The sequence below is a fragment of the Triplophysa dalaica genome, chromosome 19 (assembly GCF_015846415.1).
Source record: "Triplophysa dalaica isolate WHDGS20190420 chromosome 19, ASM1584641v1, whole genome shotgun sequence".
NCBI classification, from domain to species: Eukaryota; Metazoa; Chordata; class Actinopteri; order Cypriniformes; family Nemacheilidae; genus Triplophysa; species Triplophysa dalaica.
In genome coordinates, this window is record NC_079560.1 from 10,317,898 (window position 1) to 10,345,535 (window position 27,638).

Consider the following 27,638-nt stretch of genomic DNA (forward strand, 5'->3'; position numbering starts at 1 on the left):
TCGATTGCCACGAACCAATCCTGACACCTCATAGATGTCAGGACGCGCCTCTGTGAGAGCACCCTGAATGGCAGCTTGTGAAGGTGCTCTGTTCAGGGTACGCAGCCTTTGGGGGCAACCCGCCGTCTTTCTTGGGAACGATGAAGTGCGGGTGGTGACCCACTGAACATCTTGGTTTTGAGGGACGAACTCGATGCCTGTTTTGCCAGAAGGGTGGTGACCTCTACCCGAAGTACGGAGGCGTCCCTGCCTCTGACAGAGGGAGAGATGATGCCCCGAAACTTGGGTGAGTCTCTGGCGAACTGGATCGAGTAACCAAGACGGACCGCCCTCATTAGCCAGCGAGACAGTGTGGGCAGCTCTCGAGCTCCCAGGGACTGTGACAGGGTGACCAAGGGGACGGTCTGCTTCATCATTCCCACGGGGGGTGGTTCGTCGGCTGGCAGAGCTAACCATGTCGCGGGGAGTCCCCGGAGGGAAGGTTTTTGCTCCGCCTGCTTACCTGCCTGGCGGGACAACGGCACGCACTGTCGGTTTGAGAGTGGTGACGGCTGTCGTATGTGTACGACCTCACGCCTCGCCAGGGTGTGAGGTCGGTTCGCCGAGCACAGTCCAGTGGAGTGTGCGATCGGCTGCAAGTAAACCCGGGGAGAACAGAAAACTCAGTGAGTAAGTGGGCGCCAAGCCCTAACAAGGGCCCGGCTTTGGTGACGAGGCAGGAGTCGTCCCGTACCGACCGATCAGAGCCGTGGCTGTGAAGGTTCGGGCCCGATGTTGTTCTCCCTGGGGTCTTCCCGTCAGTGTCCCTTCTCGCGAGGAGGTTGCTGACGGGGTGGAGGTTTCCCCCTCGACCTCTGCTTCCGGGGTGCCGCCTGTGGGGGCACAGGAACCGGAGCCGATGTCGAAAGGGTCCTGGGTTGCAGGGAAGCAGACGTCACGTGAGATCTCGGAGGCCTGTAGGCGGCCGAGTCGCGGCGTGAAAAAAATGTGGTTAATTGCCACTGTCTGCTTCGCCGTCAAAAAACTGCTGAGCGCAGTCCTCGACGGTGTTACCAACAACCCACCCTGCGAGATGAGTGCATCAAGAAAGCGGACTTCCTTGCTGTCACTCTTCTGCACAAGGTATAGCCGGGGGTGTCTCTCCTGGACCACTACCGTGGACATCGTCCGACCCAGGGCCCGTGCCGCCGCCTTAGTCGCCCGTAGAGCGCTGTCAGCGGTGGCACGGAGATCCTGCATTATACCCGGGTCGGCCTTACCCTCGTGGAGCCCTCTCAACGCCCTGGCCTGGCGGACCTGCAGGATGGCCAAGGCATAGAGAGAGGAGGCAGCCTGGCCCGCAACCTCGCAAGCTTTCGACACCAGTGATGCCGAAGTCTTACGTGCTTTGGACGGTAGGAGTGGTCGATCCCCCCCCAGGTGGTAGCCGTCCGCGGCACAGGTGCACCGCAGGCGGACGTTCCACCCGGGGGATCTCGACGCAGTCCTTGGCTGCCTCACCATCGAGGGAAGTAAGGGAGCCGGAGCTGGTTTCACTGGAACGGTCCGTGAGTGGAGCGTTCCAAGTTTTACACAGCTCCTCATGCACCTCCGGGAAAAACATGGCACCCGGGGTGGGCGCGGTTTGCACCGCGCACCGACCTCGGGAACCACGTATCCCCGGGTTAGCACGGATGACATCACTTCTGCTTCCTCCTGAACTCGACCGCTGGGGGTGGAGTTTGGATTCGGCAGAGTCGGATGCCAGTCTCCCTCCGATGCTGCGAGCGACATCTCATCTACGTCACACATCGTTTCCGAGTGTGTGCGTGAGGATCCGGACGGTATGCCACCGCCGGTTGGGGAACGTTCAGAAGAGCGAATCGGGGTGCGATCGGCCCGTGAGCACTTGGCTGGCGGGTTTACGTTCGCAGAGTTCCCCGTATCACTAACGCTGCTAACGTGGGTGGTCATCGGGGCCGTAGCCACAGATGTCACAGCCCGGGTAGCAGACGAAATGGTGGCTGGTTCCCGTAGGAAGACAGCCACCCGTGACCGCAACTTCTGAATGACAATCTGCCCGCAGTGCAGGCAGATGTGTCAACGAACGCTGCTTCAGTGTGCTGGACGCCCAGACACCTAATGCAGCGATCGTGTCCATCCCCCTCCTCGATGAGGGTGCCGCACCCAAGAGAACAGCGGGACATGCCGCGCTGGAGAATGCTCAGTCAGTCCTGAAAAGGACTTTTAGAAAAAATCTCTAACACCTCCGGAACCGCCGAGACGCCCAGGGGAAGGTCGCTGCAGGAAGGGACGATCCGCTGTAACACGTCGTAGCACCAGCGTGTAGTTGTAGAGGATTGAATCCTGAGTTGTACTCATGAGCGATGGCTCTGAAGAACAAAAGGTAAGTGAATGCTGCACGCCGGCCTCCTTTTATACCGGATTTCCGGGGGCGGAGCCCGGCATGCAAATTGCATTCGCCAAATTTCATTGGCCTTTTCTATAGTAGTCAGAGTTGATTGGTTCTCAAGGGCGAACCCCATCTGTCGTTCTCGACACAACGTCGAGAGACCGACAGAAAGGGAACCAAAACAAAGAAAACCAACGTGGCATTTATGAGGATCAATACAGCTCTCCGACAGTCAACTGGAAGAACTAACAACTCAAATGTTTCACCAGCAAGTAATTTTGTTTTGTGCAGGTCAGTGGTAGCCTATGTTTAAATTCATTTATTTTACAGTGTGGTTTAAAATGTAATATTAATTTCCATGATCCAACTATATGCGACTAAAACACATGCAAACATTAACAGTGGAACATAATGTTTCATTCTAAAAATGTACATTCTGAACACTTATCAGTCCAAGCACATTGTTTTGTAACAAATGTTTCTCCAAGAAACGTTAATATTTTTTCCATACAATTGGCTGTCATTCACTAGCATCCTTCTTAATTTCAATTTTCACTTGACCATTTTTACAAAAAGTGAAGTTACCCTTTACTTGTTGATGTTTGTATGTGTTTGAATGTTGTCAGATAAATGTTTTCAAGAAATACAAAACTGTTCAGTAAGAAAAGTTTATTTCCAAATACTCTTTCAACAAGTTGGTTTCTTGCTGTTACATCTTGCTGCCATTTTCTAAAAGGTATGGGGTGAAGGTTAAAATGGGATATTTCTCTAATCGAAATTTGAAATTAAAATTGTGAACCCAAGAAAAAACATCTAGGCCTAAAATACAGAAATTCACTTTAAATACAAGACCAGAAATAATTAAAACTGAACAAATAACCCATTGAATGGAAAACAAAGGCCACAATGCACCGTTTTCCCAGCACAAATGTTCCACATTATGTTACTGTTGATTCTCTCATTTTCTCTACTTTGTACAAATGGAATCAACACAAAGAAATTGAAGACAATGTACAAACTGTTGAAGCTCTCGGTCCACAGGATACAAACAGACAGAATCTCACCACAGCCCCTTGTCAAATGCTAACTGGAAAGTTTTCCATAATGGCTAAATAAAGACCCTGTGCTTAAACAGAGTACTGATATTCAGTTTTATCTCTGTGCTTCATAGTATCTAAAGATCAGCTCCATGAGAGTTCTGTGCTTACAAAATGCATCCCATCTACTGTATAAGAGAAACCCAATGTGTCCATGCATCTCAATGTGTTCTTTTCATTTGAGGCCGGAGGAACAGGCAAACGAATAAACTGGCAATAGCCACCACACATCGTTCTTCTCAAATGGGCTGTTAGATTCGGGCAATAAAATCATCCTATTAATGCCACAGCACAAGCTATTTTTGTTTTTGTCCCGGTGTCAGCTATTAGGCAGATTTCCACAAAATACTTTCCTTGGAATTGATGTTTACACAACCATATTTCAAAATGCTATTACAACAAAAAGATTATGATCTGTATTTTCAGGGGGTCTTGTGGATGGAGAGGTCTCAGATATCATTAGCAGTTCAATGTGTGAAAGTTGCAAGAGACATATACTCAAAAAGAAGATAAATAGAAGTGGCATAAACAAAATGTGAAACAGCATTTGTAGTTTTCACACCTTCTCTGTAACTCTCAAAGTCTATTAAGGAGCATGAACAGGACACAGATGATGGATCCAAAGTGTTCATAAGTGAAGGATAAGAGTGAAGTACAACAGTAACAATGATAGAATGAGAAATCAGACCATCCTAATGGAAGAATTCTTCTAACCTAGAGGGGCTTGTCAATCAAACTGGTTGAAAAGGAAGACATTTGTAGACAAAATAAAGTGTGTGGCATTATTTTATGAGCCCTATGCTGTTCCATACCCGCATGATGTTGGTTTTTCTGTGAGTATAGTACATGAGTACAATTCGGAAGAAGCTTCATGCAGGTTGTTTTAATGACAGCTCGTAGTGACCAGGCCTGTCAATCTCCAAAAACCACAGGTTTGATGTCATGACTGGCTATATAACACATTAACTTCAATGATATCCAACCTGCCCCATAGCTGCCATATTTGATTTGAGAGTTGCTCTTAAAATTGGTTTGACAAGGAAGTAGCGCTGGCTTTTCCTTATTGTGAAGTAGCCTACATCCCAGTGAAGCAGCTTCTGGAATAGAAACATGAAGGATGGGATTCAATTTTGTCTTTAGGGAATTAAATGGATTGTTGGAGGTTGGCAGTCTGGCCCTCACACTGAGACATACATCAATGTTTTTTATTAAAGATAAGGGCACATAAAGTGAAAAATGTTGTCATGATTTACAAACTACAATAAACTAATAAAAAATAAGAATTCACTTTTTTGATTTCATAGTGACTTTAGGTTGTAGCCAAGGTGCAGACTTAAATAACAGACTCATTATTTTATGCAAAGTTATCATTTGGCATCAGAACACTTGAAATACACAAATCATGACTACATTTATTGTACCTCTATAGTACTTTTTCATCCCTTTTGAACCCATCATAGCATGATATACTGTATGTTTCCAAATTATCTTTGTAAAAAAAATATTCATACAGGTTTGGAAAAACATGAGGGTTAGTAAATACAATAATATATTTTTATGTTTTGGTCAACTATCCACCTAACCATCTGATAATAATCTGTCACTACTGTAACTTCTCTTAAAGATATGGCACAGAGCAGACAACACAGAGAACATAATGCACATCATAACAGTAAATCAGTGATGTTGGGAGAAAAAAGACATTAAAGAACCAGCGTAGTTCAATTGTCACTAATTTGTGAAAGTGAAGAAAAGCTTTCTCGGTGTTCTCAGGTACATAAAAATTACGCTTTCATACAAAAAACCTCACAGGCCTCCTTATTGCGCTGGAAAAAACAACCACATCTTAATATTACAAAAAGTAACTTTTCTCCCTCCTTGTGTAATTTCTTTTGGAGCCCAGAGTGTTTTATCAATGAATCCATTTGGCAGTACTTCAGTGGCAGGTGAGCTATACCGCACTGCTCTCTCACATTCCCTCCCACTCTTTCTCATTGTTCTTCCTTTTAGTCTTCCGTTTATTTAAAAGCTGATGCCCTTTTACATCCCTGTGGTGCTGAGGCCCATGGCAGCAGCCTGACCCATACATGGCAGAGTCTGTGCCGCCTTGGGAAAATCATGTGCCATCACACGACCATTCTCACCTCCGCTGCCCATCCTGGTCAGACTGGAACTGAGCATGGCTGCGTCAATGATTTGCTAAGAGAAAAACATCACAGAGGTCAAATCCAACTGAAGCCCTGACCCTAAATCACCAAAACACATTTCATGATGTCAGGTTCGCTCCGGTCTGTTTCATTGTAAGGATTTTTTAAACAAAAATCAGCCATCAAGTGAAGCAACGATGAGAAAAGTGGCACAGTAACTGGAAGCCCACTCTCTCATGCTGCAGTTTTACATAATGAAACCCTGTAGGCTTGAAACTGGAGCTAATGATGTGGATGTTGGCTTGTGCATCCTTGACGAATAAATGATTTAAATCCAGCACACTTCAGTGGATTGCCGGGGATTATGTTGCTCGGGTTGATGCAGACTAATTGGCCAGCTAGTAGCAGCGATTTGTTGCTGTGATACTCTAAATGTGGCTGTTATACCAATGTAATGCCTTAACACTTGAAACAACACTTTAATAACCGAGAACGTGTCATAGATTTTATGACATGATGATCTATTCGATTTTAAGAGCACTGCACGCGGATGCTGTTTGTTAAGCTTTAAAAACACCCCTCAAACGCTTCCTTTTCAGACATCCCTTTAAAGGACACAGAATGAAAATTATGAGTCACCGCATGGGTTTGTGGGTAATTAAATCTATATAAGTCACCTTATTCTTGTTAATTCTGTAAGCTTTCAAGAGCAATGCTCTCTTGGATTGAAAAGAGAGGCACGGTGGGCGGTATGATGTTTACACCCACCCACAATTACCACTTTACTGCCAGTACATGCTCCTGCCAGATCCCAGAGGAAGTGAGGTCAGTATAAGATAGCGCCTTTACTTTAAAAGTGCCAAATTCAAAACCCCTAATGAAATGTGGACAGAGCTATTTTTTTCGCTTTGCTCCGGGCTGTACGTGTTTATTGCCGTGTGGTTTTACGCACCTTCATCCTTTGAGACTCAATTCGGGATTTGTAACAGAACTCAACTAGGGCCACCAGCATGGCCAGCCCCAGCCCACCGATCAGAATGTAAAAAACTCCAGCCACATTACTGAGGCTCAGAGCGCTGGTCTTATCCTGCAGATCAAAGACGACAGTCAAATACTTGCAACGTGCTCTTTCACACAAATACAATTTTACACAAACACAAAATATCTCTTTCTAAAGCTAGCACAATATTCACTGAATACAAAATAACATTTACTGTTGTAAGTCACAACAAATAGACTACACTTTCTTCAACAGTGGGTTAATTAACGAAAATGTATAAACTAGATTATTAATTACGTAATTAAAAAATAGTCAGCAATAAAAGAGACATTTAATGAATGTAAGATTAAAACGGCCTAAGTCATGCAAGTTCATGCTTAAGTTGCAAGCTTTGGATAAATTTTACTTATTTAGTCAAATCTGTCCCTGTGGTTTGTTTAACATGTATAAACCATTTTTTGCTTTGTTTATGAAATGTCTTTATTTAACATGTCATAAGATTTCTCGTCCAAAGGTTATAACAGAGACCCTTTGGTCTCTCACTGTCTCTGGTTGAGGAGACATCACTCCAGGGGTTGTGGGAGTAGTGACATGCATCTGTTTGCTGACCATACTGAGGCTTCATCCATTGGCATGCGCATTGTCTTTGGACAGAGACAAGACAGAACTAAAGGGCTCTTAAGGGGAAAAGCAATCCAGTTAGAGGTGGCATTTCATAGCAACGCTTATCTCTCCAGACTGTCATTTACTCCTGTTAAGAAGGATGGATGTCATTAAGCTTTACTGTGTGTTGCTGTTGTTATGGGGTAACCAGACACTGTGAAGATAAAAATGTGAGATAAAGGGGAATTTATTTCTAGAAACTTACCAACATGAAGTTTTCATTTTTTAAATGTTACCTCTAGTCAAAATTAAAGTTAACAAATGACATTAAGAATAAACATGAATAAATGTTGTATAAAACAGTAATACATATTGTATATAATATTTCTTAAAATAAATATTAATAGTTAATATATAAATAATGAAAGTAATATTAATATTACGTTTAATAAAAATAATAATACATATTATACATAAAAATATCAAGTTAATATTTGTTATGATAAAGTTAATAATACTAATAAAATTATTTCTACTACTAATTAGATTAAAGACTAAAAATATTTTACTTCTGAGCCTTTAAAATATTAAATATATATGTTATTTAAATATTGCAGCTAAGAGAGGGAAAGTATAATTTAGAAAGGCAGCATGCAACACACCAATAGTGAAGCACTAAAGTGAGAATAAAACCCACATTGCCCATATCTATAAATATATCACAAGCATCGCGTCTATTTTATAATGTGGGAAGTAATAGAGGCTAGACAGCAACATGATGACAGTGTGCAGTGTGTTTCTGGAAAAATGGCAGATTGGAGACAGAGCGTTGGCTTGGCTTGTGGGTTTCAGAGAGAAGAGGACAGGGCCTTCTGTAAAGTGCTAAAGCTGGTTCTCTAAGTGAGGGGAAGGACCAATGAGTGAACTGACCTTTCTTGCGGAGTCCTTGCTTCCACATTCCCCCTTATCGTACCACCATTTGTTTTTCAGTTTGTCTAAGACGGCTTGCTCATTGAGTTTCAACACCGCTAGGTTTACGGGGATTCTTAAACCAGGAAAATAACATAAATAACATTACCCATGTTATCTTATGTTATTCAGCATTTAAGCAGACAAACACCTATAATTATGTTTTGATGTGCTTTATAATATATGTCTACAGATAGATAGAAAACAAATACAAAGAAAAACAAAGAACAGCACAGTCACAGAGTTTGAATAGTGCCAAAAGTGATATGCATTAATACTCCATCTAGCTTTGTTGCCTTTCTCCCTACTGCAAGATGTGTATTACTATATCACTTTGGGTAACCGGCAATAGTCGGAAACACTCGGATTTGCATAAATTTGGACTCAATCGTATTCAACGTCAACAATTTAGGTCTTCGATTGCATTGAAAGCATGGACATAAACCTCACGTCTAAGAGCAGGAGGTACAAGGTTGTTTATAGCAGAGAGGTGCCGCCGAGGTGTTTGTTAGCAGTAGTTGCCGGTTACCCCCCCAGGGTCGGGGTTACCCGCTAGAGAGCTCATTTTTGGGGCTGACCTTGGAATCCCCTCCTCCGCTGCCACACTCTCCCTTGTCGTACCACCATTTGTTTTTCAATTTGTCCAAGAGGCCCTGCTCGTTCAGTTTTAACACTGCCAGGTTTACTGGGTTTCTTGAAACGATAGTAAAATAATCGGTGTCAGCATTGGTGATATGATACGGCGAGGCAGAGGCTTTGTCAAATAAAAGTGAGTTGGAACAATTGTAGAGAAAGTAAATAAAAAACAAAAAAACTGATCTGACTGCGTGCCTGGCTATGCTGGGCTTGTTGAGGTGATATTAGTTGTCTTGTGTTGCGTTAAAGTGTTAAGAAAATGCACTGTGAGCAAATAATGAGAGATTTGACCAGAAAAGACACAGATGGTGGATGAGGAAAGAAGGCGAATAAGCGATGCTGTAAGTTTTAAACTATTTGTCATCGACTGGCCTGTGTAAGAGGTTTCCCAGATTAAGTTAATATTACTCTAGATTAGCTCCATGTAATCTATTACATTCCATATTTTTGGGGAATTCCAGGACTGGCATCAAACCCAGAGCATATGTAATAAGCCCCGTCCTCATCTGTGCGCCAGTGTCTTTCTCTGTAAAACCTCAGGCTTCTTTCTGTACCCCTGAGAAGAGGGATGAAAGAGGCCTGTGTGTTTATGGATGACTAAAACAAAGCCATACTTCATCCATGAACATTAATCTGAAATCTACAGGGTACACAAGACAACAATGACATAACAAATAATAAGGGAAGAACATCTCAGACAGGGTGTTACGTGATTTTTAGGAAAAGCTGGTAAAATTACAATTGATCTATACTTTCAGGAACTCTGATGTTCTTCTTTTCAGAGACTGCTCTGTTTGCTGATAGAGAAGTACAGTTGTTATTGTTTGTACTTAACAATTGCCTTAAAATATCATTCTTTGCTATAGCCAGAATATTCTTTATATGCGTCTGGCTCTTTGTTAAATTAACAAAAATAACTTTTTATGTGTACAGAAACAGGTGCACCTGCAGGATTTAATCTTTGGGTATGCATGGAAACATGGCCACACCCATTTACCTGTAAAACAGTGTTTTAACACTACACATACAGTACAGGTGTTTAACTCAATAAAAAGTTTGTTTTGTATCAGAGTTTCAGGAGGTTAGGTGCATATCAAATTGATCCATCACTTCTCATCCGTCTCCGATCTGTCCTAAACCGTATTGAATACTTAGGTTTCTATATCATACAATACTTGCTGTCAGAATTATTCACAACGATGTGTTCTTTGAGAAGTTCTAAATGTTGTGAATTATTATGTTATTAAGGTGAGATGCGCAGAAAAATGTAACATGAAAATCATGGTATTCACAAATGAAAGGAATTGGTTCAGCCAAAGATGACATTTCAAAATGTTTTCTTTTTGAGCCCCAAATATCTGCTCTTTCGTATATATTAATATGAAAGGAAAGGGAACTGGCCCAGGTCTGTCAAGTTTAAAATGACATATGTGACCCTGGATCACAAAACCAGTCTTAAGTAGCACGGGAACATTTTTAGTAAAAGCCAAAAATACATTGTATGGGTCAAAATTATCGATTTTTCTTTTATGCCAAAAATCATTAGGATATTAAATAAAGATAATGTTCCATGCAGATATTTTGTAAATTTCCTATGATGAATAGGAAGTGAATGGCCTGCCAGAATGCCCCTGATTAACAACTTCAAAGGCAACTCTCAGATTCCATAGTTTTAAACAGCTGTATCTCAGACAGATATTGTCGTATTCTAACAACTCATACATCAATAGAAAACTTATTTATTCTGTTTTCAGATTATGTAAAAATCTCAATTTCGAAAGATTGGCGCTTTAAACTGGTTTCATTGTCCAGGGTCACATATGTGCTATTAAAGCAATTGATATGTATACTGTTTATAAAACTCAATTATTCTGTCTGTACACAGTATTAAAATAATTTAAAACAGAGTCATTGTAGCGATCATATGACTTCAAAAAGCCTACAAATATTGCGAACATGTCATGCTTTTTTGTCATTTCTGAACTTTATTTACTTTCATTATGTAAAAAAGTTAACATTTGTGTTCCATGCATGTGTAAATGATTATAGAAATCTCAGTTTTGGGTGAACTATCCCTTTAACATCAAAAAAGATGAATTGAAAATATCAGAGCTAACAAATTAAAATAGTTTTGATGAGGGTTGATGTGCAGAACATACACACAGACGGTTTCAATTAACACATAAAAAAGAGAGATTACAGAGAAGATTTATCTTTACAAATTCCTACAGACCTGTGAGGCAAAGATAAAAGTTAAACAAGTCCAGATTTCAATATGTAAAATGAAATTACTCACTTGATGATTATTAATTAAAAACATAAAATGTCATTTCAAAATCCTTCACATTTCTCCAATGTAACCTCTCATAGTTTTTAAAAAGAATAGTTATAATTATCAGAAAAGTGCATTTGTTTGTTTGGAGCATCAGGAGGCTCAGGTTTACCTCAGGGCAGATCCTTTAGGGGTGGCTACTCCATAGCCCTTAGAATCCAGGTTCCCTCCCACTTTCATTGTGTCACACGGTTTGCGTTGCTCAATGTACTCGTTCATAGTAGACTCCAGAAGATAAGCATACTTCCCTTTAGACTTTCTCACCCGTACGACACCTTCATCTGTTGTCTTCAAAAATACAGAGGGCTCTGCCGACTTCATGTAAGACCACATCTTCTCAAACACAGCGATCTTTGATCTCTGTGGATATAATGATATCTATTATTGTTAAAAAAAATATCCATGTTAGTTGAGCTATGGGCATGGATTAGGGATATTCAGGACAAGCATTTTTGATCTTTGCTAATTTCTTCTCTGCTTTCAAAAGTGCCACTTCTTACCCTGAAGAACTCTTTGGTGGATCCTCCATCCAAAGTCCCGTAGGCAATCTCTGTTTGCTTCGCCAGGTCCTCCGCGCTCTCGATGGGTGATACCATCCTCTCCACTGTGAGGAATGCAGCCAGGTTGGCTGTGTAGGAGGAGATGATAATCAGTGTGAAGAACCACCACACACCTCCAACTATACGACCAGAGAGAGACCTGAAAGAAGTACAGCAATAAAGCAGGTGGTTAAACCACTCTGAAAAACCGCAGTCAGACTCATAATAAATTGTCTCTTTTTAACACGATGTACGCTTCTGGCACTGCTGGAAGTTACATCTACTGCTAATGCGTTTACCTAATTTGACAGTCAATTTTAGAAATAGTTTCATATAGTTATGTGTAATTTGGCTGAGCGATATAGAAAATGAACAGATAATAAATAGTGCAATAACACCATCATCGAAAGTCATTTTAATGATGTGCACAGCTTGCTCATAAAATTCAGGCAGGCATGCCTGCCTAAACCTGTACGACAAAAATGATTTTAAAATGAAAGAAGAAAAACTTTTTCAACACTTTTAGAAAACTTTGCTCTATAACCCGTTAGCTCTTTTTCAATGAGATCTGAGCAGGTTTCATCTTTCACATTATGCATATCTCTTTGTATGTCTTGGTGTCCTCAAACATTGAAAACCTTTTTATTCGTTCACTGATCCCTCTGAGTTCAATGAAGCTCTCAAATTTAATCAAAGATCCCATTCTGCCAAGTTTGCACTAAAGTTTCTGCATGCTCTACTTTCCAATAAATGCTGCGTCGCTACAGCCTCCCACTCTTTCAAGGGAAATATATTCTCCTCATAGCTTCCAATGATATTATCAGTAAAATGAAAGGGGCCAATAAACTATTCCGAATTGTAAAAGGTAAGCAAAATGTCTCATTGAAGAGTTGAAACAACGAGTGTGGTTGATAACAATCTATAACAGAATTTTGATTTCATAATAAAAGTTTTTAGTATTATATAGTATAATGGTAAAAATTCAACAAGATCAAACATACTTGTTTAAAAACAAACTTACAAAATGCAAGCCATTGCCATCCCACTGACTGGTTTCCATTCCATTATTATATTTTGACAAGTAGATCATAATCACCACGATCAACCTATTTTCAAATGCAAGAACCATGAAAATCAGATGAGGATAGAAACTGACTATTCCTCATCCTCAATCCCCCCATACAATGAATGCATTAGTGGAATAGAAAAAATACACGGTGGGGCGATGCAACATCCCATCAGAAACAACAACACCAGCGAAATTAAGAGGAATACGATTTCAACCTTTGGTGTTTACAGCAGCAGGGTCTGTTTATTTCAATCCTCTTTCTGAAACTGTATCTCTCTCCTTCTGTTACAGCTTATCTCTCTTTGACTGTCTCAGTCTTCATTTTCTCCCTCTTGTCTTTCGTCAGACTCAGCTGTTAGTAGCGGGATATACAGTCGACAGAAGGAGTTTGGGATCTGAGTACACCTTTATAATTTCGGGCAGTATTTAATCACTGCAAACAGATTTATCAATACAAACTTGATATTCATATCTCTGTGGTGCCAAAGCTCCAGTGTTTAGCGGCATCTAGCCGTGAGGTTGTGAATTGCAACCAACGGCTCACTACACCCCTCCCTTTTGAAGCACTACGGTGGCTGACACAGCACTAAGATGTCATCACATTTTCGCTTCTTTGCCAAGAAAATGCGCTCTGTAGAGCAGTTTGTCCGTTTACTGTTGAAACAACATACCGTGTATGGGGACCAGCGTTGTATGTAGATAAAAACAGCTCATTCTAAGGTCATAAAAACATAACGCTTCATTATGTAAGGTCTTTATACACCTCTGAAAACATAGTGATGTATATTAGATTGCAGTTCTGTAAATAGATCCTCTTAAAAATAACACACTGGACCTTTAACATAAAGTGGCAATCGTGATTAAATGCAGTATATTTATATACCCAATGATGTAAGTGCTGTGATTGATACATTTTTCAGAAGAACCGCAGACAGTTTATGTCCTTTATGTTTTACTACATTTTGACAAAAACAAAAAATACTAAAGGATATTTTCTCTTTAATGGGTCAAGAAAGACCTGGAAACTCTTATACAATGCATTTAAAGCATCTGAATGCACATAACTCGCTCATTTGAAGGCTGCCCGGCAGATTTATTCCCCTAATGAATAAACCAAGATGAATTATCAAACTAATCCGCAGAATATGGGTCACTCCTAAACTCCAAGCAAAAGTAAGTTTCTCACAATGCACAGGGATCCTTTCAAACACACTTGATCACATTTCCATGGAGACAATTCTTTGCGACACAAATAAAAGTCTTCTTGTTATTTCATACTGTAGTGCTGCAAAACGTCTGTTCTCTCATAGCCCTTCCGATGGGAGCTGTTGGGAACGTTGTGACATGCTGATCATCTTTTCCCACTCTGGTGTCACAGTTCCATTAAAGGATGCACAACATTTCTGTGCACTGGAGACGGCAAGGTCACCTCCACTGTGCGAAAGGCCCGATCGAGAGTCCCCTGGAGGCTTCTTTGCATGTGTGTTTGTATTGTGAGATTACATTGATGTCGCTGTGACCCAAATGCGACGTGTGTGACCTGCTAGTGTCATTGTGTATGTGAGTGTTTGTAAACGGACAAGTATTTTTATACAGGGACAAGGGAATCTGTTTAAAGCTGAAGTGACACTTTAAAGCCTGGGGGTGGAGGGGGGCACCACGGCGCCGGGGTTGAAGTGTCATACCCGCTGTAAGCCTGATGGTCTGACCCCCCATTCACACACACACACACATGCGCAAACACACACACACACACAGATCCTTAAGCGCTCTCTGATTATTCTTCAGCAGGTGAGAACAGACAGATCACTTGACTGCAGGCCAATTTACTCATTTTAAAATTTCACTGGCCTTTTCCGATGGCTTTTCCAGAAGTCACATCCATGTCGTCTTTTCTGCTGACCTCTTGATACCACGAGATTAAGAAGAGGTTATTCTCAGGACACTGGGTTTTGCAATCAATTTGTTAAGTTGTGACCTAAGGAACACTGTTTGCGGGCATCCATTCGTTTCAAGTTAGGCGACTATATAAACAGCCGTTTATAAACACCTTTTATTCATATCACACATTTACGCAAAACTTTTATAAACTCACGGACCGGTGTACCCTTACAGTCTCACGGAATCTAGCACAAGTTCGGTGGAACCAGATAGATTGATAAAAGGAATAAACCTGTTGTTAAAGATCGAAAAATAATGTGAAGCGCCCGGTTATGGAAGAATACAGTCACTGCATAACCTTCCTTCGGATTCCGACATTAATAATCCGTGGTTGAAGTTTACTTTTAAACAAGTTCCAGCTCATGTGGGTAGATCATTGAGCGTTTGTTCATGTCATTTCACCGCAGATTCCTTTGTGAACAAGGCCCAGTTCGAAGCTGCGTTTGCAGAGAGACTAAACTCAAAAAGCGATGCTGTGCCGTCAATATTGGATCCGACAGGAGTGGCGCAGCAATCTTATGTGAGTAAAACATATTTTTATGCATCACTATTGGTTTGTTAGGTCAAGGTCAAGGTCGCTTGATATGTCCAGATAATGTATAACCTAACGTCAGGTGTCTAACCAAATTCAAAACAGGCTCCAAGTAAGTTTACTACGCAAACTGCTATCCAATCATAGTAGTCGGAATTTCCTTCCAAGTCTTCAATGCGGCACGCCCTGTAAAAATGAGCGTTTGTCAAACCGGTCTCAAAACCCGGGCAGAAAATAGTTATTGATATTAATAATTATTAATAATTACTTATTGATTTTCCTGTTTTTGATTGTAAAAATATCATAAGTAGACCTCATACAGTATAAAACAATATAATAGGCTAGTTCATGACACCTTTAAATGTTTTGAGAGTTACTCAATCACAGTGCTTACATTATTTGGAGTGTCAAACGACATGGCATTGACATATAAAAAGTATCAATTATTATTCATAATTATTTGTATGACAAAATTGCATAATCGTGAAAATCCATTCTAAAGATTTAAAATCCTATTAGTGCCCTGAAATGCTCATCTGCAGCGCTCCAAAGTGCCAGGAGATGGTGTGATGCTAGTGGACGTGAGACGGATACTAAATAATGCGCCTCTTCCACTGCTGGATGATCCAGTAAGTAAAACAAGTGCAGACGTGGGTTGAGTTTATAATTTGTATACCATCGGAGCCACGTCAGACTGCTGTGCTTCAGTAATTCTCTGCTCACGTTATGTGACTAGCTTGAGGCATCTGTGCCATCTCCAAATGACTTCAGATTACTGCAACACTCCAACCTAGATAATTGCTTTGATTGCCTGTGTGCTCACAGTACTGTGTAGCTTCTCTATTTGTGATCTGTCCTGAGCGACAATAAAGAGTCTTTGTTTCTTGCACCTTTGTGAGAAACAATGATTTAATGACATCCATATAAGCACCTCATCAGAAACCAATCAGAGAATCGGGAGGCCAGCTGAAGTAACAGGGAGAGAGAGTTTCATACGGAGCAGATGAGATATGGTGAATATCAATGTGAGCTATGAGTGGCAGCGTTGACATTTGTCGAGAACAAACAAGTTTCCTGTCAGAGGTAAATACTGTAAGCAGACCCTTGTCGTTTCTCTGGCCCACACAGTCCTCATTACAATAGCACTCATCCCAAATAACCTTTTGGCAATTGTGGTCTCTGAGATGTTTGACAAATAAGTTCAAAGTTCAGAAAAGTTAGTACAAAAAGTACAAACATTACAGCATTCAAAGTATTACGAATAAAACATGGATTACAAGAAATGCCCACCAACATTCTCTCCTGAGGAGTCCAGCATTTCTGGTTACCCTCAGACAGAAGTGGCCAGTGGCGTAACTTTGTTTTGAAATGTGGTAGGGGACAAAGACGACACAAACAATACTTTTATAAATAATAATAATATAGAATAGATGTAATTGAGAATGGCTTTTTGACAAAATGAGAGAATCAAGAAAATATTAATACTTACTAAATACTTAAATATACTTGATTAATTATTCATTTTATTAATAAAACTGTGGTCAATGTATGTTTTATTTCCTGTTAGCTGCTTTCCTTCAGTCTCCATATTTTGTGATTTTTTTTCATAAATCATTATTATTACTCACATCTCTATGTTTGTCACTGGGTTTTGCAAATATCTAACCAGTACAAAGTATTTTAAGCTTTTTAACTTTGACAACACACTATTTATTAATATAAAAAGAACAGCATTTTGTCAATTCCAGGAAAAACAGTAAATTTGGACATCTGATGTTTTGGAAGAACAGCGACGATATAAGAAAAAAGTCATGGTACACAACATTTTGCATTTTTTGTCAAATAATTTGCAGAAAAAGCTCAATTTAACCAATTTAGTTTTCTCCATTTTGTATGTGGATAATTGAACCTGGGAGGTCATTAAAAGCAATTATTGCACAAAAATAGAAAAGAAAACATTCTGCTCAGTTTGACAGGGTAGGCACTGCTATGCAAAACTTTAAAAACAACATACTGCAAATATGATGTCATTATTTAGGTACACAAATTATAATTAAGAACTATGATTCATTACACAAATTAATTATGTATGGAACCATATGCATTTTCTGACAGACTCACTAGTTATATGACATTTATTTGCATTTATGCATTTGGCAGATGCTTTAATCCAAAACAATTTACATAACATTATTATATACATTTGTTTATAAGTATGTCCAATCCTCTGGGAACGAACCCACATCCTTGGCGTTGTCTCTTCCATGCTCTAACCACTGAGCAACAGGAAATCCAACGAAAAAATAAAATACACACAAAATACTGAATAGTGATATACTTAATGATGCTCATCAAGAACTTTAGCTTAAAGGGAAACATGATTTAAGATTTCCACAAAATATATCTCGGCTAGAAACGCGTGACGAGCTGAGTGCTCCGGTGTAGACAATCACATCTGTCATGGAAAGCTCCCTGGCACAGTAATCTAATTTGAGCATGTTGCTACTTTCCCTCAAGTCAGGGATATACATGTCCAACCAAAATGTCAAACACTAGCGGAAGTGCCAGTACACCCGGAGGCTCAGGGCCTATTTGCACATAATGAGGCCAGAAGACCCTATCAGTGGTGTCAGCGCCCAACCTGTGATTCCCGCATGACTAATGTTAATGAAAAATGTGTGAACGAGTGTCAGTTTGGTCAAAGAAGCCTGAAATAAGGTGCTGGGAGTAAAAAGGTCAGGGAATGTAGAGCCACAATACTCTTCCTGCAATGTGATACAAACGGGGAAGGATTTGGCAAATTCAAGACCTCGAGAGAGGTTTGTGAGAAAATCGAAAAACGATTTTGCTTGTTTATTTATTTATCTTTGCTGTACGATACTTTCGGTTGTCAGGGGCCTGTGACAATTACCTTTGTAGAATATTTTGGTTCTGTTTTTCTTTATATTATTGCCCATGCCATAGCATGTGTCCACCTACAGAGTCAGAACTGCCAGTGTTTATCAACTTCAAGCTATTACGACAAACATATCTTGCTGTTCTTATAAACTTAAACAATATTCTTTGAACATACTGTATGCCTGATCCTTGAACTTTATTTTCCTATACAGTGATAAGACCATTCAATCTTTTTTAACCAGTCTCTTTAAATTAAATAAAAAGCTCTAGCCAACACGTAAGATGTATAGTATTGTATTGTAGAATGAAAATTAAGATCTGTTTAACTCATTCTCTGCTTTACAAATTCTGTATTTGAAAGCGTGGCGTAAATCACAAAAAACTCACATCACTAATAATGATAATATCGATCAAAAGGCTCATTTGTCATTGCCGCCTACCTTGGTGAGATATCACATCCCTGCTGCATGAAGGCTCCCAGGGAAAACCACAGGCTGTTGAAGATGCCAAACTCATTAGTGTGCTCCGGCTGTTTCTCCTGCTTCTCATCTCGCTGATTCTGATTCTGACCGTGTTGATTCGGTGACTGGTTGTGGTCCGGCGACTGTGGTTGGTTTTGATTCTGGTTTTGCTGTTCCGTTCCGTCCTCTTCATCATCCGCTTGCCACTCGTACGGACTGAAGCGGCTCACCAGGAATAGCACCACACTCACACCGATGTAGGCGAACACAATGCACATCCAGATCTCATAAGCCAGTGGGTCCAGGAAGGAGAAGACACCTGGTTTGGACTTGGTGGGCTTTTTGATCATGATGGATATGCCTAAGCTCATGAAAGGCTTGGAGAAGTCGATGACCTCCTCTCTGACCAAAGTGATGGTGAGGGGAGCAACAGCCACGTCCGCTTTCTAAAAGACAACATGATCACACCATTAAAGGGATAGTTCACCCAAAAATGATAATCATGTACTCATTTCATACTTTTTTTAAATACTTAGTACCGATTAACACAGATAGAGATATTTGGAAGAATGTGAATTTTTTTCAATTCGAGACATTATTGACTACCATAGTGAAATGGTGGTCGAAGGTGCCCCAGAACTGTTTGCTTTACATTCTTCCAAATTTCTCATTTTGTTTTTAACAGAACAAAAGATATACAATATTTTTTGTTCTACTATTATGTTGGATAATGTCCCAGTACTGAAATCTGCCAGAACAGAACAATGAAATGTATACAAGTTTGAAACAACCTGAGGGTGATTAAATGATGACAGACTTTTAATTTTGGGGAAAACTTTTCCTTCAACGCAACATTGTCAGAGGTTTAGTTCCAGTCCTTGATTCTGATTTTAAATGTATTTTTATTGATCTTTGTTGCTGTCCTTCCAAAACCAAATTTGCAGTGCGGGTTACTAATTATAATGATCTATGGTAACAAATAAAAATCACAAAATATGAAGATAGGAGGTTTCAGAAGGCCAGTAGCGATTTGTATTGTGGCAATATAAGGTATTCGATAAGGTATCCGAAGCCAGTGCTTTAATGTACCTTATTGGTTACATACAAAATATATTTTAGCTTTAAAACAAGGTTAAAATAACAAATTAAATACAAAATTAATTTCAGAAGCAGCTAAACATATAAATAACTTCAAGAGTTGTTAATTATAATAGAGTCAGTTCAACTGTATCCTCAAAAGAACCTCTCTCACAGCAACGCTCTCCGTCCTTCATAATAATGTTTTCTTCAAGGAGCGGAAAAAACAACGACGTTTGAGAACCGAGTTGAGATGTTCATTTTTAGCCCAATGAAGATAGACTACTGACACTGCTTAGCTCTAAAGCCACTAATGCTGTAGCCTCAGGATAAGAATGCTCTGAATAGGAAATGGAGTGCTTGCACAAAGCCTTGCTTATTCACCTCAGTTTTCCTCTTGAACATGTAAATGTGTTTGTTTGTTAGCTGAGTAATACGGTTCCCTGTTTTGTTTAAAAGCGAACATGTCACTGACGTATCCTTCCTGTTCTGACATGCCCTGGCAGTGGGGAAAATCTGTGATAGGTGACAACTTTTGTCCAACCTGAGGCGTTGAGGTTTAGACACGCTGTCTTGTCCTAAATCACGTTGCACCCTTTTTCAGCACTTTTTTAAAAAGGGTTTGTGTCAGTGTTCCAGAAAATGCAGCCTTGAGGTAAAGTAACAGTGAATGTACGCTATGGCTCATGCGAACTGAATACACCACACATAAAACATAACATCAAATTTCGAACGGTATTAGTATTTACTTACACCATACACCAGTTCTCCAACCATTCCATTCCACATCTTCGTCTCGCTGTCTTTGGCTCCATACTTTCCATCCCCCACGAGCTCTAGCCGGTAGGAATAGCCCACATGTTTGGCGATCTCTGCAGCCAGCTCCACGCAGTAACCTTCATACTTGTCATTCCCTTGTAACTGCTCATGGTTCTTCTTGAGCATCACATACGGAGATTCCTACGGATGACGAACGTAACGTAATTTAGTGAAGGCTCATTTTGGTTGAGAGGATGGTTTGACAACTGCATGATTCAGAGTGGTTGTCGTGAAGGGGCTTGTATGAAAACCTTGCATCAGCTACATCAAATGTCTTCCAGCATTTTTTCAGCTCATAAATTTTAAAAGCATCACGCTTGTGATCAATCGTAGAGAATGCAGAGAAACCCATCAAAAACATGAAATAATATATGTGCATGTATGAAATCTCTATGGTAAAACGTCTATATTGTGTGTGCTCACATGAAAAAGCATTCACTCTTAAAAATAAAGATGCTTAAAAGGGTCTTCACAGCGATACCATAGGAGAACTATTTTTGATTCCACAAAAGACCATTCTGCCAAAGGAAGCCTTTTGAAGCACCTAAAGTGTTCTGTGCTATGAAGAAGATGGGTGTTTTATTAGCGCTGTACTCTGCTATAAAGACCAGTCAATATCACACCTAACTAACCATCCCAGTCAAAGAAGACTCCTTAAGGCCAAATGTGGCCCACCAATCATCTTTCCCTGGCCTGCCTTAACATTTTAAATAAGTGGAGAGACTTTGAGAATGGTTTGCTTAAAGAATTGCGCATCTTGAGATCTTTGAAAGTCCAAAACGCTGCTGTATTCATATTAAAGTAATTCATAATGATTGACGTCTTAAAAGCTATTTGATCGGTCTGTCCAAGAAACTTTATGTATTTGCAATGTTATAATTTGGCATAACTTTGGCAGTTCCAAAAGGCATCTTGTGCCCTTGAAAGTAACTGCAGGAAAAGTACTACACCACGTGAACTGTTGTCTCAGATAAGGAAATAAAGATTATTAGTGCATTCATTATGTATGATTTAAACAGCTTTTTTCGTAAACAATCATCTCCTTCAGAACTTGCACTTGAAAGGATCTGCCCTTGTAAGTGAGTGGGGCACATGAATGCGATTGGAATTCACCCAAAAATTCCATAATAGCTTTCAGATCGATTGATTCGCCTTATTAGACGCCATTTTAACAGGGATTATATTATTCAATATCTTCATAAATATCTTATTGAAAAAAAACAATACCACCCACATCTGGGAAGTACCGGGGCAGTGGGGATGATTAAATTTACAGCAATTTCATTCAACGTATTACAGGGAATATAAAATACAATTAAAAAGACAATATCCCTTTTAAATAAATATCATGAAAAGCTACATACTGAATGCAATGTTTGTGTACATGTTTTAATATATGACCTGTAAGAAACAGCAACAAAAACAGTATAAAAGGAACAAAATGCAATTAATAACGGAAATACAAAATAACAGAAGAAATTAGGATATGGGAAAAAGCTGGCCCGCATCCTATTTAGACTTTTGGAATCTGGCCCTCAAAGAAAAGTAGTTGAAGGCCACGTGCCTTAGGGATTGTGGGATTTTTGGAGTTCAGGTAATGTAAGATTAATAGCCACTCAAAACTGCGAGTGAGACCGCAAACTGTGCACGTAATGAGCAGAGGAGTGAAACCAGCAGGTTTCAAAGCATCCGCTCTACCTATAAACCCTCTGAGAGGACGGTGATTCCCCACAGAACTCTTCCTCTTCTGAATAACTGATTTGTGGTGACAATGTATTATATACATAAAATGCGCATCATTAGAACCAAATAAAATTGTTTTGAAATTTGACTACAGGAAGATAAACTTTTCATGTCAGACACCTCTGAATCATTAGCGCCTTTATCAATCATTAGTCCGGTGTGTACAGAAACACACAGCATGCACATAACACACAGCATTTTTTCTTGTCAACACTGATGACTTGTAATTCACACTTTGCAAGAACAGCAGAACGGAAAAATTAGAAAAAGAGAGAAGATATAAAGGCACTATGGCCATAGTAAAAATCTGTGTTGTGCTTCAAAGGAAAAACAAATAAAAATCACAACCAGGTTGAGCAATATAACTAAAATAATGCATCTCTAAAACTTTCCAGCCTTTTCACAATGTTCAATATACAGTATTTGTTCTGAAGTGGCGTTAAAAAGCATTGCCTTTGTTTCAAAATGTCGAATTCCTTTTATTGGTGATCAGTGTTTCTGAAATGAACAAATAACAATACAAGTATTGATCAACTCACAAGGATGGTGGTGACTACGTAAGTCCTGTTTTGCAGTCCGAACGTCTCATTGAGGATGCTGGTGTATGTAGCTGTGCTCACATATTTCTCATGTTCGTTCCAGTAGCCCACCTGCAGACGGAAAGAGCAACATCACAGCAGTGTGGAGAGGAATGTCAGACTTACTATTTTTAGAATGTTAAATATTCACATTGATGGCTTAAGAGGAGCTGTAATCACTTGAAATGCGTGCACAGCTTTTAAAGCTTCCTGTGATTAACACTTCATTCCATTTCATCAGTGTGTTTCAGGTGCAGTTTCAGGTTAATCATTACCAATCACATTTATGTCAAGAGAATGTCAAGCACAGTTGTGTAACAAAATGTGAAAGCTAGAAAAGTTGAAAGTGACAGTTTTGCTATGTTCTGTCCAAAATAACTTGTCAAAGACAGGTCAATTCAGAAAATAAATCATAATTAGTATTAATATTGGTAAATATGGGGTGGTTTACACTACAGGGCTTATGACCTAGACTAAAATAAATGTTAGAGCCATTTAAACTAAAACAACTTGCACGGATGTATTTTTGATTGCCATTGTGTTGTATTAAAAAGCACACAAGTAGGTATGTTTCTAAAAGCTACTTAAAGGCCTAATCCCACCTCTAAAAGTGTAGCAAGTGTGTAGAGTTACAATCATTTTTTTACATATGCTGTTTTAATTCTTAAAGATGAGTTTTAAGTGATAAAAATAATTGAATGTAGTGGGACTTTAAAGCATTTACCATGATAATTGATGCTTAGTTATTAAGTTTTTGCGTCGCATTTAAAAATGGTGCATATTTGCTTTCATATTTCTCAAGTGACTTTCATATTTCACATATTTTCACTCTGGCTGTTCTGATGTACCAGCTGAGCAAACATCTTTAAATCAATTTAGATAAGTTGGTAAATATGTTGGTAAATACGTATGAGCTGCAGTAGATGGTTTCTTTATTATCAAGTATTGTTTATGGATTTCCATTTTAACTATTGACCTCACTTTAGCAAGAGGTTTAGTCATTTGAATTACAGTATATTAACTGTTGCAATTCCAAACAGGTATTTGACAAATATATAAAAACACTTTACTTACTTTCTTGGGTCCATTTGGGCTGAATTCCATCACGCTGACAGTGAAGTTGGTCCGATGCCCTTTGTCATTAAACTGAACATTTCCAGTTAGTCCTTCAAACTTCACCTATTCACAGAATCACAATTATATTATTCATCATAAAGAAGTGACATATTTGCATGCATCAAACAAAGGCTTATATTAATTCTCATTCTATTATTTATTTTTGAAATTTCTTGAACGTTTGCTGTTACAGAGCGAAGCCTGGTGTGGCTTTTTATTCAGTGAATGCACAGGTTACCTGCTGTAAGGCTCTCTGAATGTCAATGCCCTGGCCCCAGGGTGCAGGAGGGTTAGCAAGACATTCTCCTGCGTTCCCCCTGCGAGAGATATCGATGCGTTGCTTTCTCAGGTTTTGGAAGGCAGTTGCCATGACGGTAACCCCATCATACGTGAGAGCTCCGGTGTACTAAGGAGTTCAATGAAGATTCAAATGAGAAGGCAAGAGTAGCAATTCAAATTCTTTTAACACATGAAAACATTAGTCTGTCCTGCTGAAAAGACCAAAGCAGAGGTCCTCATCGCACATCAAGCCATATGCTACCTGGGCATTAAACCCATGACCTTGGCACTGTCCACTTTTGCTAGAGAACATTGTGGCAATGCCAGCACACTACCAGTATAGCCCTGGAAAGGTATACATTTATGGTCTTTCCAACAGGGTTTTAAATTCCATCATAAAAATCATACTTTGATGACTACAACCTCGCTTTACCTTCAGTCTCCTTTTGGGGCTTTTCAAGTCTTTACTGTCAAACTCCAGCCATTCCTGTATCATTCGGCTGACAGCAGGATCTGTGTAGTTCATGAGCTGAAAGCCAGTCACATTGGCACCTCCCTTCTTGAATTCTGTGAGATTAAGATCCATAAATCCCTAAAAGTAAACACATCAAAATCTAATTTTATCGATATGTCCCGCTACAACGTCTTCTGAACCTAACATAACAAACATACCCAGAGAACTTTAAGTGTAGCTTTAAAGTGCATTTGAAAACCGATAAAATGAACAATACATGTACAATGTATATGGGTAGTTAAAAAATATACCATATATTGTATGTGTCATATGGTGTGACATAACAAAAATTTAGAAAACAAACTGTTAATAATGTATTATTTTATATTAGTTAAATGGATATTTACAATATAGAATAGAATAAGAGTAATTATTTTCGTTGTTAGATTTTGTACATTTATGCAGTCACAACAAAGGACACATTTACACATTTATTTGTCAACCCATATTCTTATTACATAGAAAAAATCTAATAAAACAATTTTAACTTCAATATTATTGAATAATTTAGATTCAGCAAATAAAAAAACAAGGTGTGTCTGAATCTATCTCACCATGCAGGAGCAGGATGAACTCAACAGAAAAATAGTACAGGGCTTTGTCAAATACAGCTACAGAACACCACATGAACCCCTAATTATAGTCAGAATACTTTTCAGACATCATTATATCCTCCTAGACTAAATCTTGAAATATTTCTAAAGAAAAGACAGTGCTTTATAACACCAATACAGTTCTGAGTATAATGTTGAAGTAGTTGCTGACATGGCAACAAGTCATGTGCATAGTTTGACACTTTAATATTAGACTTACTAATACAATAATTTCCGTCCAGTAACGTATGCTGGGCAACAGTGTGATAACAGCTAATTGTATCTGTGTGTTTGTATGTTCAGACGGGTGACCAGCTCCGACTGAGATGAAGCCCAGGGGTCCCATCACACAATTGTTACATTCATGCAGTTTTTATTATAATTTAATATGGGATGACATCTTTTTCATTATTGCTGAATTGGATTATGTGCCTGGTAAGAGAGTCTTGCAGTTTGGAATATCTTATTTTCTTTTCATTACAGCCCAATTATAAATGTACGATGCATCCTGTGAAATCACAGTTTAGTGTTTTTTTACAGACGGCCAATTATTATTTCTGTGCAACAATTATTCTGTAACTCCAGTAGACTGCTTGAATACAAGGAATGATGAAAACTGGCTTGTTGAGCTAGCAAAAGTTTTTTCGTTTATATATTGAGCTTGCAATATTTATTACTACATCATAACATTTTCATATTAAACCAGACCAACACATCCAGGCAAACCCTCACTCTCACCCTACAGGTGCAAAAACAAAAAACATCTAATGCCTAAGATCGAGTGCAAATGTTAATTCCCACGTTTAAGGATAATCTGCAGTCTGTCTGCATTGTTGCCTTTAAAAGCATGCATGCTCACCACTCAAAAAGAAAAACTATACACCGCAAACTCCGGCCATCGACTTTTCTGAGCATTCTATCGTGATTTCAGTGAATGTGCAGCAGATTAACCAACAATACGTGCCTAAGTAGCCTCAAGGCTCACGCTTCATTCGTGCAGACCAACAGAGGGCTGTAGGACATTAGCTGCTTCACTTACCAGGTTCGCCAGTATGTAGTGGTAGTTCTTCAGGTTCTTTTTTTGCGTTGCTATCTAGAGGACACAAAGGCAACAGAAAGGTGAGTAGAAACGTTCATGCCTTTGTCTCGCTGTCTCTAATGGCAGCCCTCTCTCATTCAAAGCTAATCAGAGTATAATTTTAAGGCCGCTTCTTTAAATAGCAATGAATAGGTTCTATCATTCAGGAGTTAATTGCACACCCTCAAAAGCTCAATGAGCGCAGAATATCTGTGATCAGAAGGGGTAATCGGAACGCGTGATGGAAGGGAGGAATGAACGGTTTGGCATCTGTCACCATAGGAAGTCCAATTTCAGGGTTTAATGACTTTATATAGATCATGACTGCAGGAACACCTGCAGACTCCTGGAAAGCACACTGAAAGGGTTAAACTTGTGTCTGATGGTGATTTCTGTTCACTCAGTTTGGACTTGATCGAGATCTTGTCAGTTGAACAGCGACTGAGAGGTTTTATAATAAAAAACATGCAACTTATACATTAATATCTGTCATACTGCTATGTTGGTCGGAACTGCACTCAAGTTTTTCACCTACTGTTGCACTTGTGTATATGGTCACGTGACAATAAAGGGATTTGATTGATTTGAATTTATACACTATACATTTTTCAATCTCGTTGCAAAGTATTTACCAAGTTTAAAATGGAGATGAGTCTCTCCAGCTCACAATCCAGAATGATCTTGTACTCCTTTTTATTGTCCAGATCTTGGATGACTTTCAAGAACGCCGCTTCTGTCAGAGTGTCAAAGTTTATGGACGTCACTTGCCAGGTCTTCTCCGCAGCCGTGTCCAAAATCTTCTGTAGCACTGTCAGACCTTCGAAAAAAGAAGACGAAAACTTATACAATATGAATATTCATAACAGACAGATGCTTGCAGGGATACACATTGGTTTCAGCACAATATGTTGAAGCATCTGTGTCTGAATTTCATTACCTTAAGAAAGTGATGCAACTGTATGAATATCAGAAATATCTCACATACATCTGTCATAATTTACCGACCCTCACATCGCCCTAAATATTTATACTGCTATTTTTTTATTAAACAAGGTAGAAACTTGTTAAAGGTATAGTTCACCCAAAAACTCAGAATGTTTGTAACCGAACAGTGGTGTACCCATTCATTTCTATTCTATGGACACAAAACTATTACAAGTCAGTGGGTACCACTGTTGTTTAGTTACCAACATTCTTCAAAATATCCTATTTTGTGTTCTGCAGA

The 27,638-nt window shown here is 39.4% G+C and overlaps 1 protein-coding gene across 5 annotated transcripts in view; it reads right to left on the reverse strand.

The window, feature by feature from the left end:
• Positions 1-3,046: 3,046 nt before the first annotated feature.
• gria1b (glutamate receptor, ionotropic, AMPA 1b) overlaps positions 3,047-27,638 on the reverse strand; it is a 40,459-nt gene continuing 15,867 nt past the window's right edge. The window contains exons 4-16 of one of the 5 annotated variants that reach the window (XM_056730832.1): positions 27,046-27,230; positions 26,375-26,428; positions 24,662-24,820; positions 24,188-24,355; positions 23,908-24,012; positions 22,795-22,905; positions 20,447-20,653; positions 18,596-19,062; positions 11,677-11,875; positions 11,289-11,536; positions 8,170-8,284; positions 6,589-6,723; positions 3,047-5,688 (exon numbers count right to left, since the gene is read on the reverse strand). In XM_056730832.1, coding sequence (XP_056586810.1) covers positions 5,530-5,688; positions 6,589-6,723; positions 8,170-8,284; positions 11,289-11,536; positions 11,677-11,875; positions 18,596-19,062; positions 20,447-20,653; positions 22,795-22,905; positions 23,908-24,012; positions 24,188-24,355; positions 24,662-24,820; positions 26,375-26,428; positions 27,046-27,230 — 2,312 coding nt within the window. In that variant the 3' untranslated portion in view covers positions 3,047-5,529. Of the gene's footprint in view, positions 5,689-6,588; positions 6,724-7,861; positions 8,285-8,786; positions 8,902-11,288; positions 11,537-11,676; positions 11,876-18,595; positions 19,063-20,446; positions 20,654-22,794; positions 22,906-23,907; positions 24,013-24,187; positions 24,356-24,661; positions 24,821-26,374; positions 26,429-27,045; positions 27,231-27,638 lie in introns of those variants that run through there. The other 4 variants (XM_056730831.1, XR_008904668.1, XM_056730834.1 and 1 more) reach the window with 4 other exon arrangements.